The sequence below is a fragment of the Solanum stenotomum genome, chromosome 2, assembly GCF_019186545.1.
Source record: "Solanum stenotomum isolate F172 chromosome 2, ASM1918654v1, whole genome shotgun sequence".
Taxonomy (NCBI): domain Eukaryota; kingdom Viridiplantae; phylum Streptophyta; class Magnoliopsida; order Solanales; family Solanaceae; genus Solanum; species Solanum stenotomum.
Genome location: NC_064283.1, coordinates 41,463,514 through 41,480,185, shown reverse-complemented (window position 1 = coordinate 41,480,185; position 16,672 = coordinate 41,463,514). Strand labels below are relative to the sequence as shown.

At 36.8% G+C, this 16,672-nt stretch overlaps 1 protein-coding gene across 1 annotated transcript; it reads right to left on the bottom strand.

Moving 5' to 3' along the window:
* Positions 1-4,268: 4,268 nt before the first annotated feature.
* Positions 4,269-16,347, bottom strand: LOC125856544 (uncharacterized). The gene is made up of 3 exons (XM_049536115.1): positions 16,215-16,347; positions 15,877-16,151; positions 4,269-4,477 (listed from the first exon to the last, which is right to left on the bottom strand). The coding sequence occupies exon 2, from the start codon at positions 16,145-16,147 to the stop codon at positions 15,884-15,886; it is 264 nt and encodes an 87-aa protein (XP_049392072.1). The 5' UTR covers positions 16,148-16,151; positions 16,215-16,347; the 3' UTR covers positions 4,269-4,477; positions 15,877-15,883.
* Positions 16,348-16,672: the final 325 nt, after the last annotated feature.

Sequence of the window (16,672 nt, the reverse complement as noted above, 5' to 3'; positions counted from 1 at the left end):
TTTGGTTTATTGCTTCCCAACTCATCTTGTGTTTGGATTAAAAGTCTACAAAAAGCTTCTTTTCAATTATACCCTTGAATTATTATGAAACTTTCTATTTTATATAATCGGGACAAGGTAGCTAATTGCCGGACAATATTATTTTTCTATGGCAGTCTAACTAGCTAAGAGAAGAACAATTTTGTTGTCATGTTTGCAATTTTCTCACTTGAATTATTAGAGGGTAAATAATTATATTGTCATCTTAATAAATTAATCACTTAAGAAACGTTAGTTTTCAATTTAGAATAGATAGACCATCTACTTTAAAACCGCAAAAATGGTAAACAATAGTAAAATCGAATAAATCATCTACATTTATACATAAAAATTGCAAGTTGTAGTTTTAATACGTATGCAATTTATAAATTGTTCAAAATACAAATAATTAGAAACCACAAATAAATCAACAAATAATATATTCAATTAAGATCACAAACGCCATGTGGTGATATATTCATGACCTTTTTTACTAGTAAATGTTAAACAAACCACATTTTAAATATTATATTAATATGCATTGCATTTATTTATCGACAAACAACTTTCTAAATAATAAAATTTCTAAGCAAAGTTTTTTAAAATAAATTTACTAGTACAAATATAAAATCAAGAAAATAAATAAAATGACTATAGGGATATTTTTGTCTTTACATAGATAATCTCATGGTATTAAATCCAATGTATTACTAATACCACCAAATGCAAGGTATTAGTAATACATCCTATAATACCATGTAGGGTGTATAACTAATCCATGGATTAGTTATACTTAAGCCCAAAAATTCTACCAAACATAGTACTAATTAATATCATACATAATACATGGACTATTTCTTCTAATACTTCCTACCAAACGATAAGTAAGGGTCGTTTCGTAGAAAAATAAATAATGCAGGGATTAGTAACGCAGGGATTAGTAATGCAGGGATTAGTAGTGCTGGGATTAATAATGCAGGGTATATTTTTATCAAGTATTTGGTTCATTGCTTCCCAACTCATCTTGTATTTGGATTAAAACTCTACAAAAAGTTTCTTTTCAATTATACCCTTGAATTATTATGAAACTTTCTATTTTATGTAATCGGGACAAGGTAGCTAATTGCCAGACAATATTATTTTTCTATGGCCGTCTAACTAGCTAAGAGACCAATTTTGTTGTCATGTTTGCAATTTTAGGTATTAGTAATACATAGCATTTAACATTTGCATTAGATTAAATAATTACAAAACTACCCTCAAAGCCTTTTTAATACATTTCCTAACATTTTCTCTTCTTTTCATTTTCTTTCTTGTCATATGTTATTATTTCTATTTTTATTTGTTTTTCAATATTTTTTAATTTGTTAGTGTCTTAATAGACTTTATGGCCTCTTAAGTATCTTCTTTTTTTTAAATCTAATTTAACATAGTTAATCGAAAATTTTACTATTGTGGCGATAATTTGGTAAAAAAATTATTTGCCAACTTTTCACAAAAATAGTTTGACTCAACTAGTACAACTATTTTAATATTATTTTAAAAAAAAAAAGAATACGAATTAATGATGTTTTAGTAAAGAACTTTGTTGTAAGGAAATGTAAAAATAAATAAAGTATGAAGGGTATTTTTGTAAACATATATTTTTAAATATAAATTATGCAAGTTTTGTTATTTCTAATACATCAAACCAAACATTGTATAAGAAATAATGCTTGCATAATTAATGCAACCACTACTAATGCAAGCATTACTAACCCTATTTTACATTATTCTTATACACTCTACCAAATGACTTAAAATGTATGATAAATATATTATCTATCAATAAAACTTGTATTACATGTGAATAATAAATAATTCTTTGTAATATGTATTAAAACTGTATTATAAATGTATTAAAAATGATCAAGTGAAAAAAAAATTATTGCTATAAATGGTAAATATTTTTTTAATATAATATATTTATGTAAGTTTGCCCTTAGTAATTATATCTGCACTATGACCCAATTTTTTTAAAAAAATAATCATGTAATCATAATTCTTATAACAAATATTTATAGTAATTAATAGATATAGTTACAGCATGTTTAAGAAAGAATTTTGTATTAAATTAAAAAAATCGTTGATTAATTCTTAACTCATTGAGAATGAAGATGGTAATTGAACTCATCGCTTCATCGCTGATCTTTGTGCATTTGCACCAAAGTAAATAATTTAACAATAAGTTATATTCATTAAACCGGTTTTTTTTGTATCTTTTGATTATTTGATTTGTTGTTGTTTTTTTCTTTTAGAAAAAGGTGGGTCATGGGAGTTGTATATTATTTTGTATCAAATAAATTACAAGGAAAAGATGAAGTTTTTGGCTAAAATCATCCCTGAAGTATGACTTAAACCTAAAGTACATTTTTGTGTTATATAAGTGAACAAAAAACATTCTTGTACTATCAAAAAAGTTGCAAGATTCATCCTTCTGTCTATTTTATTTTTTTTAAGAAAATCATGCCACCAACAAAAAATGTGCCAAATCGAATGAAAATATATACACATTGTTAAGCAAGTCAAGTTGGGTGATTTTTCTAATTTTTAGAATTTGAGGGTTTAAATCATATTCAGACAAAATAAATTCAAATTTTAAATATTCTTTGCAAAAAGTATGGTCAAATACAACTCCAACTTCAAAATTTTCAAATAAAGTAATTATTTTTTTATTTTCATAACTAAACATCTACGTAATTTATAAATTTCCAGCATTTCTATACATTGTATAAAATGTGAATTGCATTGTATATAACATCATACATACTAAATATTTTATTAAAGAAAATCTCTAACTAGTTTGAGCGTAATATTTTTAAAATGATTTTTTTTACATAATCTTTCTAACCATCAAAATCTACTATATAAATATTTCAAAACTTATGTATTGTGGCAAGTCAATTTACTTGATGATGCAAAAAACATATAAACTAACAACACACTAAATATCAATTCTGAGAATGAAAGATTCATTTTCTATCTATATCCTCGTTGTGGCTAAGACATAATCAAATTAAATTATTTTTTATTGGTTCAATCAGTTTATTAACAAAAAAAAATAGACTGAAGGATGATTTTTGTTATTTTTTCGATAGCATAAGGATGATTTTTGCTCACTTAGATAATATAAGGATGTACATTAGATTTGAGTCATAGTTGAGGAATGATTTTAGCAAAAAAACTCGGAAAAGATGTAATGGAGATGATTACAAGGAAAAAGTCTAATGGATGTAGATTTTTTATGTCACCCTATAAGAAAATGACAAGTAATAAATAGTATTGTTTTAAAAAAAAATGAGATTGTTAATTTTATCTAAGAACTTGACGCAAATCATTAATTTCGTCCCAAAACTATTTGACCGTCTTAAAAACACCCCTCTACTTGCCTAACTAAATTATAGAACACATAAATGTTACGTCAACAAAAAATTCCACATGTAGGCTTGTGAGTTGTGAGCAACACAATTATGTGTTTGACATGTGCATTTAACTTGATTTAGTTAAATAGATGATTGTTTTTAAGACTACCAATAATTCAGAGATAAAACAAATTATTCATGTCAAGTTCAATAGTATTTTCAATACTTTTGTCTAAAAACAAATGAGGGTGCAAAATAATTTCTCCAAGACGTAATAAAAGGTTGAGTGAGCGTAGATGAATGAAGGGAGAATTTTTAAAATTCAGATGAGGTGAAGGCATGTGGTAGAACTAACTACAACTTCTGATAGTAATTATTATCTCCAAAGCAAATAGTAATGATCACCTTCCACGCAACATCAACCCTTTCTTCTAGTGGAATAAATATTATAGGTTACTCACAAAGTAATGCCTGCTACTTATTTCTTCATAGAAACAACATGCTTCAACAAGTAATGTGAGAAACTTATATATCCTCATCTATAACATTTCGCTTCCCCTGTTCACCATTATTCTTTCACCCTCAAGACTAGAGGTGGTTACAGGACCCAAGATTTTCGCCACCAACATCTGTAGTCGCTCGTCAAGACCATACTTACATGTAATAACTACTCATGAGTTTGATCATGTCCTTCAAACCTAAACAATTTGTCTTTGTGGAAACTAAAGTTTTCTAACAACTTAATTGACTAAATTGTACCTTCTTTCTTTCTTCTCTTTCAAATACTGCTGCACACATTCAACTTTTAACATCATGAGATAAGCGGAGCATCACACACAGCCTCGCAGGTTCTTCAATTTAAGGATTCAAATGCAACATTAAAAAACCAAAAGGTTATACCCTTGTGAAAACAAGGTGCCTTAGACATCATTGATTAACATTACAATTTATTCAATTGTTCCAACAGTCAGCACGGAGAATGCTCGGAAACAGATAATATGCATTAAAAAAATTCAGGTGCTGTAAAAGAGCTTCTTTGCTGACCTCTCCTGGCTATCCTGCAATTAACACCATAACTTGAACTTTAATGTGCTTGCTAATAATGTTGCCAATCATAAGTTAATACAACAACTACTATGCCTAAATCACAACCTTGTTAGGTCTTCCATGTGAATCCTCATTATCATTACATCCCATGCCCCATATGGACCCGATTCTTTATAATATTCGGTAAATTGAGGTTCTTTAACACTAGAGGTTCTCAATATTTCCAAGAAAATCAAAAGCCACTAACAAACACGGGAACCCTAGAGCAAGAGTAGCATCATGACTAAACCTTAGTTCCAATTAGTTGATACCATCTAATGGATCTTTCGCTTCCTTTTAGGTAAATTTTTTGCTAGATTTGCATGGAATCCTACAAATTATAAGTAATTTATTTCCATTTGATTTTAGGTCTACTTTGTTGTGCGCTTTTAACACCTGTTATTATGGTTCTATACTAATGTTTCAGGTTAATTCTACTAATGATTAGGAACCTACAACTACACAACAAACGTGTGCTTTTGAAGTGTCTTTGGAGGTTTGGACAGAATTAGGCAGGTACTGGAGGAATACAATCAAAGCCAAACATGGTATTCTTGATCATTGGAGGCCAACGAGGGGCAGGGATACACTTGGTGTAGGGGTCTGGAAACACATCTCCAAGATGAGAAAACAAAGAGGAAAATAAAAGAATGTAAAAAAAAAAAATGCTCCCAGACACATACCGAGATAGTTCTCTCTCCTACTTCCTAGGAGGGTAGAACCACCATTTCCGGTGGCCTCGGCACCGGAAAACTTCCTTCCCTTACATCAGTTAACACCTTATGTGGTTAACCATCAACCCTTTCTTTCTCTCTCCTCGTCCCATTTCATGAAAAACAACATAATGTATTTTGCGATGGGATTCAAATCCTTCGACAACTCGAGAAGCTGTGCTCACGGAGAAAGCTGGTATGACTGGATTGAACGTGGAAGAAAAAGGATGAGCAGGCCAAGTTTTAGTCAGAACACAATGGAATGGCTGCGCAGGACTCTCAAAGAAGCTTCAAAGGTCAGAGGAAATTCTGTTTGCAGATGGAAACGACAGGAACTATCAACACAGCTCTTTTGTGCAAGAAATTTCAACAATAGGGGGAGATATATAAGTATAATCAGTGTACAGGGCAAAAATAGAGCAGTATTAATTATCCCAGAAACAGCATTCAATGTAGGTTGGTGGGATTTGGCAAACAAAATTGAGAAGTTCATTTATTACAAAAACACAAGGATAACCAATAAAACTCCCGCATTGGTTGACAAGAAGATTCCTTATGCTGAAACACTCGGGAAAAGTAAATGGACCTCGAGGGGGATAGAGGCTGCAACTACAAAACAAGATGGAGATATAATCCGTATTGATAGTGACACCAATTTATCTCAGAATGAGACCTTGAGCAGGAGCCTTTATGGTCAGGTTACAACCAATGGGTCTGACTCACCGACCCTTTCGGAGATTCGCAGATGGGCCAATTCGAACTAGAACCAAAGCCATGGTCTGAACATCTATGACATGGGAAAAAATTGCTTCCTTTTTGAGTTTGCCTCCATGGAAGCTGCAGAACATGCACTCAGAGGTAGCTGGTCGTGGAAGAAACAGAGCTTGCAACTCCAATGGTGGACACCAACTGTAGGTGCTATCCAATCTAGAGCAGCCATCAAGCAAACTTGGGTCAGACTGGTAGGTTTACCCCTGTACTTTGGTCAGACAAGGTCTTTAAGGCGGTAGGGGAATATTGTGGAGGATGGATAAGGAACGGAAGAGGAGACACAACTCCGAAATCACCTAAAATGGGCGAGAATTCTAGTGAGGGGTGGAGGAAATAGCATTCCGAAAGAAGTGAGAATCGAATTCGAAGGAATAGGGTATATCATCCAAATCTGGAATGAGGCGCCAGTGAAATTCTATGTCGGAGAAGAGAAGGAGATTGTCGGACCGGCTGTTGTGGGTAATTCTTTGAACCAGAGGATAATATCAGGCTTTGAGAAACCTTTTCCTGCACTGGAAACAACTGTACAGACAGAGGAGCATGTGGGCAGCTCAAATCTTTTTGATCCAAACACGTGACTGGTCACATGAATGCCCTTTTAAAAACTCAAAAAAGGTAAAACAAGATTTGGGCTTGGACCCGCTGGTCCATTCTAGCAGAAGTTATTTTAAAACAAGTGGGCCTAAGGCAAAAAAGATCTCAGACCCATTCCAAATTGAGATTGAAGCAAACATAACAACACCAAGGGTGATAGAGGCTGATTTAGTACTCAATCCAGGAACCTTTGCTGAGGCATGCAATGATCGGGTTGCGACAGAAGAGCAAGTTGATGATGATGCAATATCTATTATCCATACAGAGAACAAAGAAAATATGGAGATACACACAGGGGGCTATTTACAGTTGAAAGAGGAGGAGGGGAACGACACATTAGAGGATATTCTACCTCTTAATTCAGCAAAAGACGAAGGCATAATGGACCACGAAAACATGATCCCCATTTGGGTCCAGCAGAACATAATTGTAACAACCCAAAAATCATAGATTGAACTAGAGCCTAAACGTAATGTCAAGAAGGTTTGAAATAAAATTCCCCTATGTTAGTAGACCATCTAGGTGTCCTATGGGGGGGTTTATGAGTCAAGGCCTAAGGGAGGAGTGCCAAGCAAAAAGGGGCAAGCCAAGGCAAAAGGCCAAGGCTGCCCCAAACTTGGAGCTACTGCCTCAAGCTCCACGGCCATCACCACGGCCCGTGGTCATGACCACGGGCAAGTGGGAAGCTCCGTGGAGTTTCCTTGGCCAAGGGAGAGGGACCTCCAAGTGTCCTAGACACTGCCTCACCCTTCACGAGAGGGACCACGAGTCGTGGTCCACTTCACGACTCGTGAAGGTGGGCGTGGAGTCCCCTTAGAATTTTGGAAGTTGGGGGCGTTTGGAGTATCTACTGCCCAAGGCACCACGGGCACCACTACGAGCCGTGGTGCACTTGACGAGGGAGGGGGGGGGGGGGGGGNTGGCACCAAGGCTTGAAGGCCTTGCCTCCACAAGGCCAAGTCATGACCAAGGCCATCACCACTGACCGTGGTCCTCACCACGGATCGTGGGAGGCTCCGTGGTCTTGCCTTGGCCAAAGGTTAGCTTGTGCACGACAGAGGGGCTACTGCCTCCAACACCACGGTCCGTGGTGCACTTTCACGACCCAAGAAGTGATGGCCGTGGTCCCTGACGGGGACCATTTAAATGAGGAGTTTTGGAACTTTTCCTTTTAAGTCCAAATTAAGTGGGGGTGTTTTGGGTATTTTAGGGGTTAAATATATATTGGTTTTTAAGTCTAAATTCATTAGTTTTGGTCATTATTCACAACCCCCAATTGAAATCAAAACTCTCCTACTTCTCTCTAAACTCTCTCTCTAAAACTAAAGAAGAAGAAGAAGAAGAAGACATTGGAGCTAGGGTTTCAAGGTTCTTCCCCAAATTTCTAAGAGTTTCTCCATTTATTCTCAAGGGATCAACTAAGGTATGGTGGCTCTTCACTCTTGGGATAGACCCCAAGAGGCCCTCTCAAAATTGGATTTCAAAGTTCCCCAAATTCTAGTTTTCTCTTAATTTCATGGGTCACTTTCCAAATGTGTTTTCTTTGATTTATAGTGATTAATTATGGTTGTATATTATGGTTTATGGATGAATTAATGTAGTGTTGTTGGTTTTTGAACAAATCCCCACAAGACCCATGAATTTTCCCTTCTTTCTCACTTTAAACCCTAGTATGACTTTAATGGTGAATGAAGGATGAGAATCTAATATGTAATTGTGGAATTCATTATTGTATTATGATGTTTCTCTATATGATGAATGATTACCAATGTATTAGGGTTGAATCTTGATGGGATCCTTGAAGGCTATGAATGAAGGTTGTCACATTGATGAATGTTCATATATTGAATTGTTGATCCACTTATGGTGGAGGTGCTACTTGATTATGAATTGTAGTGATTGAGTTATGTTTCCTCTTCCTACAACCCCAAAGTGTTGACAAGTATGCTATGACACGAACATGAATGTTAAGCTATGATTATGGTAGTGTTGGTATGATGAATAGAAGGTAAATCTCATGAACGCTATATGACTATGCTATGAATGAACATTATTATGTGTTGAGGGTTTTATGATGAAAGGTTATTCTCATCTTAGAACTTATGAGCTATATGAAGAATGATGGGTTGAATTCCTAATAAATTCCTTATTGAATTAATGTGTAAGTAAAGGCCTAATACTACATTAAACGGGATATGAGCGTAGCACCGAGTGAACATGAATATGAGATGGAAGCTTTTACGTTTAGCAAGTCCGGCTTCCCATATGGGTTCCTTCTACGTTTAGCAAGTCCGGGTTCCCAATATATATGTTGTCTCATGAGATGGAAACCTTCTACGTTTAGCAAGTCCGGGTTTCTAGTAGCAATCTCCTTGTTCCTTAACTATGTTTGCCCACATAGGTATTAGCTAGTGGATCCACTTAGATGCTATTATGTTAGTTCTACCATGGCAAGTAGAACACTCTCTTACGGTGTGGGAGTAGAACACCGGATTCCATGTAAGCTCTCATGGTCTATGTCGGTTAGTGCTAATATCCCTATGTTTTAAGAAGATGATCTAAGGTGTGAACATGACTTATGTAAATGACTTATGAACTCTAACTAGGACTACTTGAGGGATACTACTTAGTATAGGTGAGGGTATGGGACTTTACCTATGCATTGCACAAGTGGGTTCTTTGAGGAGTTCTTGTGTGAGTCCTTTATATGTGGTAAGGTATGAATGAGGTTAAGGTTGGATTCACCTATTATGATGTTGATTTTGTATGTGACTACACTTGTGTCTTCTTAATGGTTTTACTTAGTATATATGGGGGTATGGGACTTCATATGTACATTGCACAAGTGAACTTGAAAGGGGGTTATGAGTGGTGTCTTATGATGGTATGATATAAATGGGACTCAAATATGTAAGGTATGGGTTGTGACTTCATGTTATGATCATGAATGTCTCTTTGTCTTGTAATGTGAATTGGCTACATGTTCCTTGAATATGCATTATGGCTTTTAACTTGAAATAACATGTTTTCAATTAAAGGTCCCTTTTTGCATGATTTAAATGGTTTTAATTGCATGGCTTCCATACTTAGTACAATTTATTGTGCTAACCCATATTTCTTCCTTCTTCTACTAAGTGTAGGTTCCGGGAAGTGATTGTGCTACTAAGAGACTCAAGCTTGGACTTAGACTTTCTCCATGACTTTTTGGTATGTCCTCGAGTTCCGAGGACACACATTATGACACTTATGTTCCTCATATTGTAATAGACTATTAGACTTCTTATGTACTTGTCATTTTGAGACAATTCTATTGTAAAGGGCTATGGTCCCTATTTGAGACTCTCATGTGTACTTAGATGGTTTCATAGAGACGATGATGTCTAGACATTCTAATTTCTATTCTCTATTATGAGACACTTTGACATTGATGTTGAAAAGTTTTTAAATTTCCGCTTTATTCAATGTCTATATGCAATGACGAATATGCTAAGGCCTTGTATAAGACCCCTTCGGGGTCAAGTACGCCGTGTTACGCTAGGGGGTGCTCTCGGGGCGTGACAATAATCAAATTAAGTAAGGAATTTGGAGTTCACTTTCAAGGTTGTGAGGAGGTACCGTTGAACCTATTCATGAAAATTGATGGCAAAAGGCAAGTAACATGAGGAGAGGCTCCAGGTGCAATAGTGCCAGTGACTCCAAAAGAGAAGATTCCAAATGTGCTTAAAAATCTGGAACCAAGCAGCAATTTCATTAGTTTTGGAACAAGAAGCAGGGGGGATGTTTCGTGAATAATCTTAACGAAGGTTAACATAGTGTCATGGAATGTGAGAGACCTCAATGATCCTAGGAAGAGGCTATTGATTAAGAACGTGTTACATATATGGAGAGCAGATGTATACTGTTTTCAAGAATCCAAATTAAAAGGTGACATAAGGGAGACAATCAAAGAGCTATGGGCCAATAGGAGGGTGAAATTCGCACAGTTGGAAGCCAGGGACACTAAAGGAGGCATTATCATTCTATGGGACAGCAGTATATGGGAGGGAGAAGTTTGTGAGGTGGGGGCTTATTGCATTACTGTTAGATTCCTGGGCAAAACGTAGGATTTTAGCTGGCACTTATCAGGCGTTTATGCTCCAAAAAACAGAGAGGAAAGGGAAGAGGTACGGTGGGAGCTGGGAGCAGTAAGAAGCCTATTTGATGTCCCTTGGGTGATTGCTGGGGACTTTAATGTTGTAAGGTTCCCTTCCGAGAAGAAGAATTGCATCAGAATCACTAAAGCCATGGAGGATTTCTCAGCCTTTATTGAGGATATGGAACGAGAAGATCCACCTCTCATAGGGGGTAGTTTTACATGGAGAAAAGGAGACAACTACGATACAGCAGCAAGACTAGATAGGTTCCTATTCTCAGAAGAATGGAAGTATCTTTCAGGAAAATCAAGCAAACTATTATGCCTAGAGTCACTTCTGATCATAATCCTCTGCTACTAGAATGTGGAACTGGGTCTCCTATTTTAAATTCGAAAATTGGTGGCCGCAAACAGAAAATTTTAATGAGAGAATTAAGGGGTGGTGGGATTCTGAAATTTTTATGGGAAGACCAGACTACATTCTAGCTTGCAAGTTGAAATCCCTCAAAGTGAAGTTGAAAGAATGGAGCAGACTGTTCAAGGCAATCTAGGTCTACAGAAACAGAACATTTTAAACCAGCTTTATGATTTAGATGTGATCCAGGCTCATAGGTGCTTGTCTGATGATGAGTCATTTCTGAGAGCTGTTCTGACAGGTAGAGTTTGAGGAGGTGGCAAAAAAGGAGGAAGTGGCATGGAGGCAAAGATCCAGGGCTATATGGCTAAAAGAGGGGGATAAAAATACAAAATTCCTCCACAGAAGAACTGCCACAAGAGATACAACAGCATTGATAGACTTCTGATCAATGGAGCTAATGTATTAGAACCAGCAATGATCAGGGAGGAGATCATAGATTTCTACCAAAACCTCTACAAAGAGAATGAACACTGGAAACCTCAGTTCAGCCCCACAGATCAAGCTACTTTGAATGAAGAAGATAATGTAATGTTGCAAAGTCAGTTTGGAGAACAACATATCAAAGAATGTGTGTTTGCTTGTGCAGGAGATAAGGCTCCTAGCCCAGATGGTTTCACTATGGCATTTTTCATACAGTATTGGGAGGTGGTGAAGACGGATGTGATAGCAACCATTCAGAACTTCCATAGTCAAGGCTACTTTGAAAAAAGCTTTAATGCTACTTTCGTAGCTTTGATCCCAAAAAAAATGGGTGCAACAGAATTGAAGGATTTCAGGCCCATTAGCCTGGTTAGCAGTGTCTATAAGATCATCCAAGCTACTAACAGAAAGACTTAAGAAAGTGATGTCCAAGCTGGTGGATAAACATCAAATGGCTTTCATTAAGGGTAGGCAGATCATGGATGCCATACTTATTGCTAATGAATGTGTGGATGTGAGGAATTTAAATAAAGTCCCTGGGTTCCTATGTAAGCTGGACATAGAAAAGGCATATGATCACCTCAATTGGAACTTTCTGTGGAATACACTTTTTTTTTTAGAAATAAAGGAGGGATGCAACACGAGGACTTCCCGGGGGTCACCTTCTGTGGAATACACTTGTGAGGATGGGTTTTGGAAATAGGTGGATAAACTGGTTAAAATACTGTGTGAGTACAGTAAAATTCTCAGTATTAATTAATGGTACTCCCTCTGGCTTTTTCCATTCTTTTTCCATTCTGAAAGAGGACTACGGCAGGGGGACCCCATTTCCCCTTTCCTATTTATACTCGCTATGGGTGGATTGAGTGATATGTTGAAAACAGCACAGTCAAATAACAGGATCAAGGGGTTTGGGATGAATGACAGTGACATTCTGGGCTTAAATATCTCCCATCTGCAATATGTTGATGACACCTTAGTGTTCTGTGGGGCAGAGAAAGAGCAACTGAAGTATGTAAGGGTCATCTTTGTTTTGTTTGAAGTTGTTTCTGGATTGCACATAAACTGGGGCAACAGTTTTATCTACCCAGTGAATGAAGTTTCAGCCATCAACAGTCTGGCTGATATTCTAGGAGGTAAAGTGGGAGAATTGCCTACTACCTACCTAGGGATGCCTCTCGGGGCAATGAGTAAGTCAAGGAACATATGGAATGGAAAAGTGTGAAAAAAAGTTGGTAAATTGGAGAAGTCAATACCTATCTTTGGGTGAAAGACTGATCCTAATTAATAGTGTGCTTGATACTATGCCAACTTATATGATGTCTTTATTTCCTTTGCCAGGGAATGTCTTAGAGAAGCTAGACTCCATCCGGAGAAATTTTTTATGGCAAGGAATGGAGAGGGGGAAAAGAAGTATCACTTGGTGAAATGGGAAGTTGTGACCAACAGTAAAAAGGAAGGGGGAATGGGCATAAAGAACCTCAAAGTACAGAATCAAAGTCTCTTATTGAAGTGGCTACGGAGGTTTGTCTCAGAGGAACAAGGTTTGTGGAAAGACGCTATAGTTTCCAAATACACAATGGAAGGCCTATGGATCACTAAGCAAGTTAGAAGCCCTTATGGGGTAGGTCTATGGAGAACAATCAGGAATCAGTGGCCTAAAATGTGGGGAAACTTAAGAATTGTAATAGGAAATGGAAGGAGGACATCATTCTGGAATGATGTGTGGGTTGGTCAATATCCCTTAAAACAGTTGTACCCGGTGATCTATAATTTGAACCAACAGAAGGAGGCAACAGTAGCAGATGTCAGGGACAACCAAGGATGGAACCTCTCTTTCAGGAGAATATTAAATGACCGGGAGATTGACAGCCTAACAGATTTCTACAATACTCTTGAGCAGGCCATCAACTTTCGACCTAATGAAGATAATCTACACTGGTTGAGGGCCAATAATGGGAAATTCACCAGACACCTTGATAGGTCAGCTGCAATGCTCTTACCATGGCCTTGGAAGATGATATGGAAAGTTAAAGTACCTCACAAGGTGGCTTGTTTCACCTGGTTAGTAGCCAGACAAGCAGTACTAACTAAGGACAATCTAATGAAAAGGGGAAGACAATTATGTTCCAGATATTTTTTTTGTGAAAGAGAAATAGAGACACAAACCATCTCTTCATCCATTGTAGAGTGACAGAGAAACTATGGCAGGTGTTTTTTAACTTAAGGGGTATCAATTGGTCCATGCCAAGGCATACCCCCGAAGCTCTAACATGCTGGAATAGAGAAGGAAATATATCCGGCCACAAAGAGAGATGGAAGATTGTCCCTGTTTGCATCTGGTGGACAATATGGAGGGAAAGGAACCAAAGATGTTTTGAAAACAAGAGCATCCCTTTCCAAAGTCTAAAGTTGAATTGTCTTATGACCTTTTTTTTTAGGTGTAACTATGTACTCCCCAAAAAGGTGGAGGATATTACTCAGTTTCTAGATAGTTTAGAAGGGATATAGGTGGTAGATTTCTTTGGTTTTGCTTACTGTAAACTCCAGATGTAACTACTACTAGAATACACTATTGGTGTATTTTGTCTATAAAATTTTAACTTTCTCAAAAGAAACATCTCCAAGATAACTTTTTCCAAGTGTTTTTCACAGCTAGTAATGGACTCAAGATAAAATTTTGGCAAGACAAATGCTTTGGTGACACTATACTAAAGGAGTCCTTTCCTATGCTATACCTGATAGCCACTAACAAGAATGCTGCAATTGCCCCAATACAGAGTAGACAACATTTGGATCCCAATTTTCAGAACAAACTTGCAGGACTGTGAGATCAATGAAGTCCTCTCACTACTACATACTCTGGAGGAATGCAACCTAGATGAACAAACCATAGACAGATTACTTTGGGGCAACACCAAGGAAGGGAATTATACTGTGAAGGAGAGCTATAATTTTTGGTGTTCACGGAATGGCATCCTTGATGTTTTTCCCTGGAAACGCATCTGGAGAACCAGACAACCTAAGGTTTCCTGTTTTACCTGGATAGCCATTCATAAGGTCTGTCTAACTCAAGATAATCTTAGAAAGAAGGGGATCATCCTCATCAACAGATGCCACCTCTGCGGGAAGGATAAAGAAACTGTTAACCATCTCTTTTTACACTGCCCTACAGCAACTGACTTGTGGCATTTTTCCCACACTGTGTTTGGTCTTCAATGGGTTATGCCTTTCTCCATTAAAGATGTATGTGCTAACTGGATAGGCTGGAGAATTAACAAGACTTTGAAAAGGCTATGGAGGGTGATCCCAGCAGTTATTTTTTGGAGTCTTTGGAAAGAAAGAAATTGCGCAGTCTTTGATGGAATCTCAACTCACACTAGCCCCCTCAAGACTAAATGTTTATCTACTCTCTTCAATTGGCACTTTCTTTCCCCTGTAAACAGTGTGGATAACTTTTTGGATTTTGTTAGTTCCCTAACTCTAGCATAGTAGGATTTTGGGGATTTCCCTTTTGGCAGTTTACAAATTTTTGCTCAGCTAGCTTCATTTTTATTTTGTTTTGATGCAGCTCTTTATTTTCCTTGTAACTTTGCATCTCCTTGATGCCTTTCTAATATAATTTCATTACTTCACCAAAAAAAACAATAATGGCACTTACTACGTAGTACTCACATTTCCACGCTTCGAAAGGTAAGAGTCAGACTGACCACTCCCTTTTTGCCCATATTTCAGTCGAAGGTTGGTCAAAATAATAATAGATAAAGCTATTCATAAAGTTCCAGGATGAGTAGTTTAGAATCTTTAATGTGGGAATGATGAAAAATATCTTGCTAGTGCATCAGAGTAAAAACAAATTAAGCTCTAGAGGAATGCGCTACAGGAAACATACAAGTGTTTTTTTTTCTTTTTTGGATTACAAGAAACCAAATCAATGAATTTGGTATCAACTGTCTATAATTCTAGATCTGACAATTCTCTCTTTCAGTAAACTGCAGCATGATCCTCCAGTCCGTATAGTGGGAACTTGTATTTAAAAGAAACAAAAACCAAAGTAGAAGGCGGTGTGTTTGGTATGGAGGACAATGTTATCCAATTTTCTAGGAAAGGTTTTCCAATTCCTATGTTTGATTGGTCAAAATGTAATGAAGAAAATGACTTCCCTAATCAAGTTGCATAAGTGACATTCCAAGTTTATTGTCTCCACTCAATCCCTGTCCCCGACCATCCCAACCCCCAGCACCTCTAGACCCCACTTCCCATAGTGTATTGCTAGATAACATTTAAATGCGCAAGTGGTGGTGACAGAGGTTTATCGCTGACCTGAAAGTCATTTTTCATGCTGAAGGAGGTCGTCATAAGGATCGCGACGGCCTTGGACTTGGCTGATCTGAGGGTCCCAGAAATTCTGAGCATTGTGGCGATCAAAGGTCCAGAAACCATAGGGACGGAGAGGATAACTCCACATCTCCAAAGTCTTGTCGCACCTGGCCTTAGTTGCATAGACATGTTGACGAAACTTGCGATCTCGTTCCTTTGGATCCTCCATTAATCTCAGAATCAAGTTCTCCGCAAATTCCATTATGAATCCCATTCTTCTGCAAATCCAACTGTCAGAAGAAAACCCTACAACTTTGAAATCTGAGAATATACATACATACCTTAGCTGCTCCACCTATTCGCCAATGTGATTTGAAGCCCCAACTCCTAACCCTCACAATTCCAAATGCTTAAATGGGCCAAATCATTTCGGGTTAATGGGCTATTCTGCTTATGTCCATGTGCCAAATTTCATACATACATCAAATACTAAATTAAAAATAAGTAAAAATTAGGCAAATGACATAGTATAAGAAAGAAATTACTTCATTTTCCTACTCTTTCATTAATTACCAAAAATCCCTTTTTTTAGTGTTTTTCGGATACATAATATAGCAGTGTGGATACTTAATATAGCAGCGCGAATATTTTAATTAATAATGGGAGGATACTTAAATTATTAAGTTGTTAGCAACATAGATACTTAATTAACGGGCGGATGCATAATATAGCAGCGCAGATACTTTAATTAATAACGGGCGGATACTTAAACTAATAAAGTATCCGGTTAAGTTGAGTT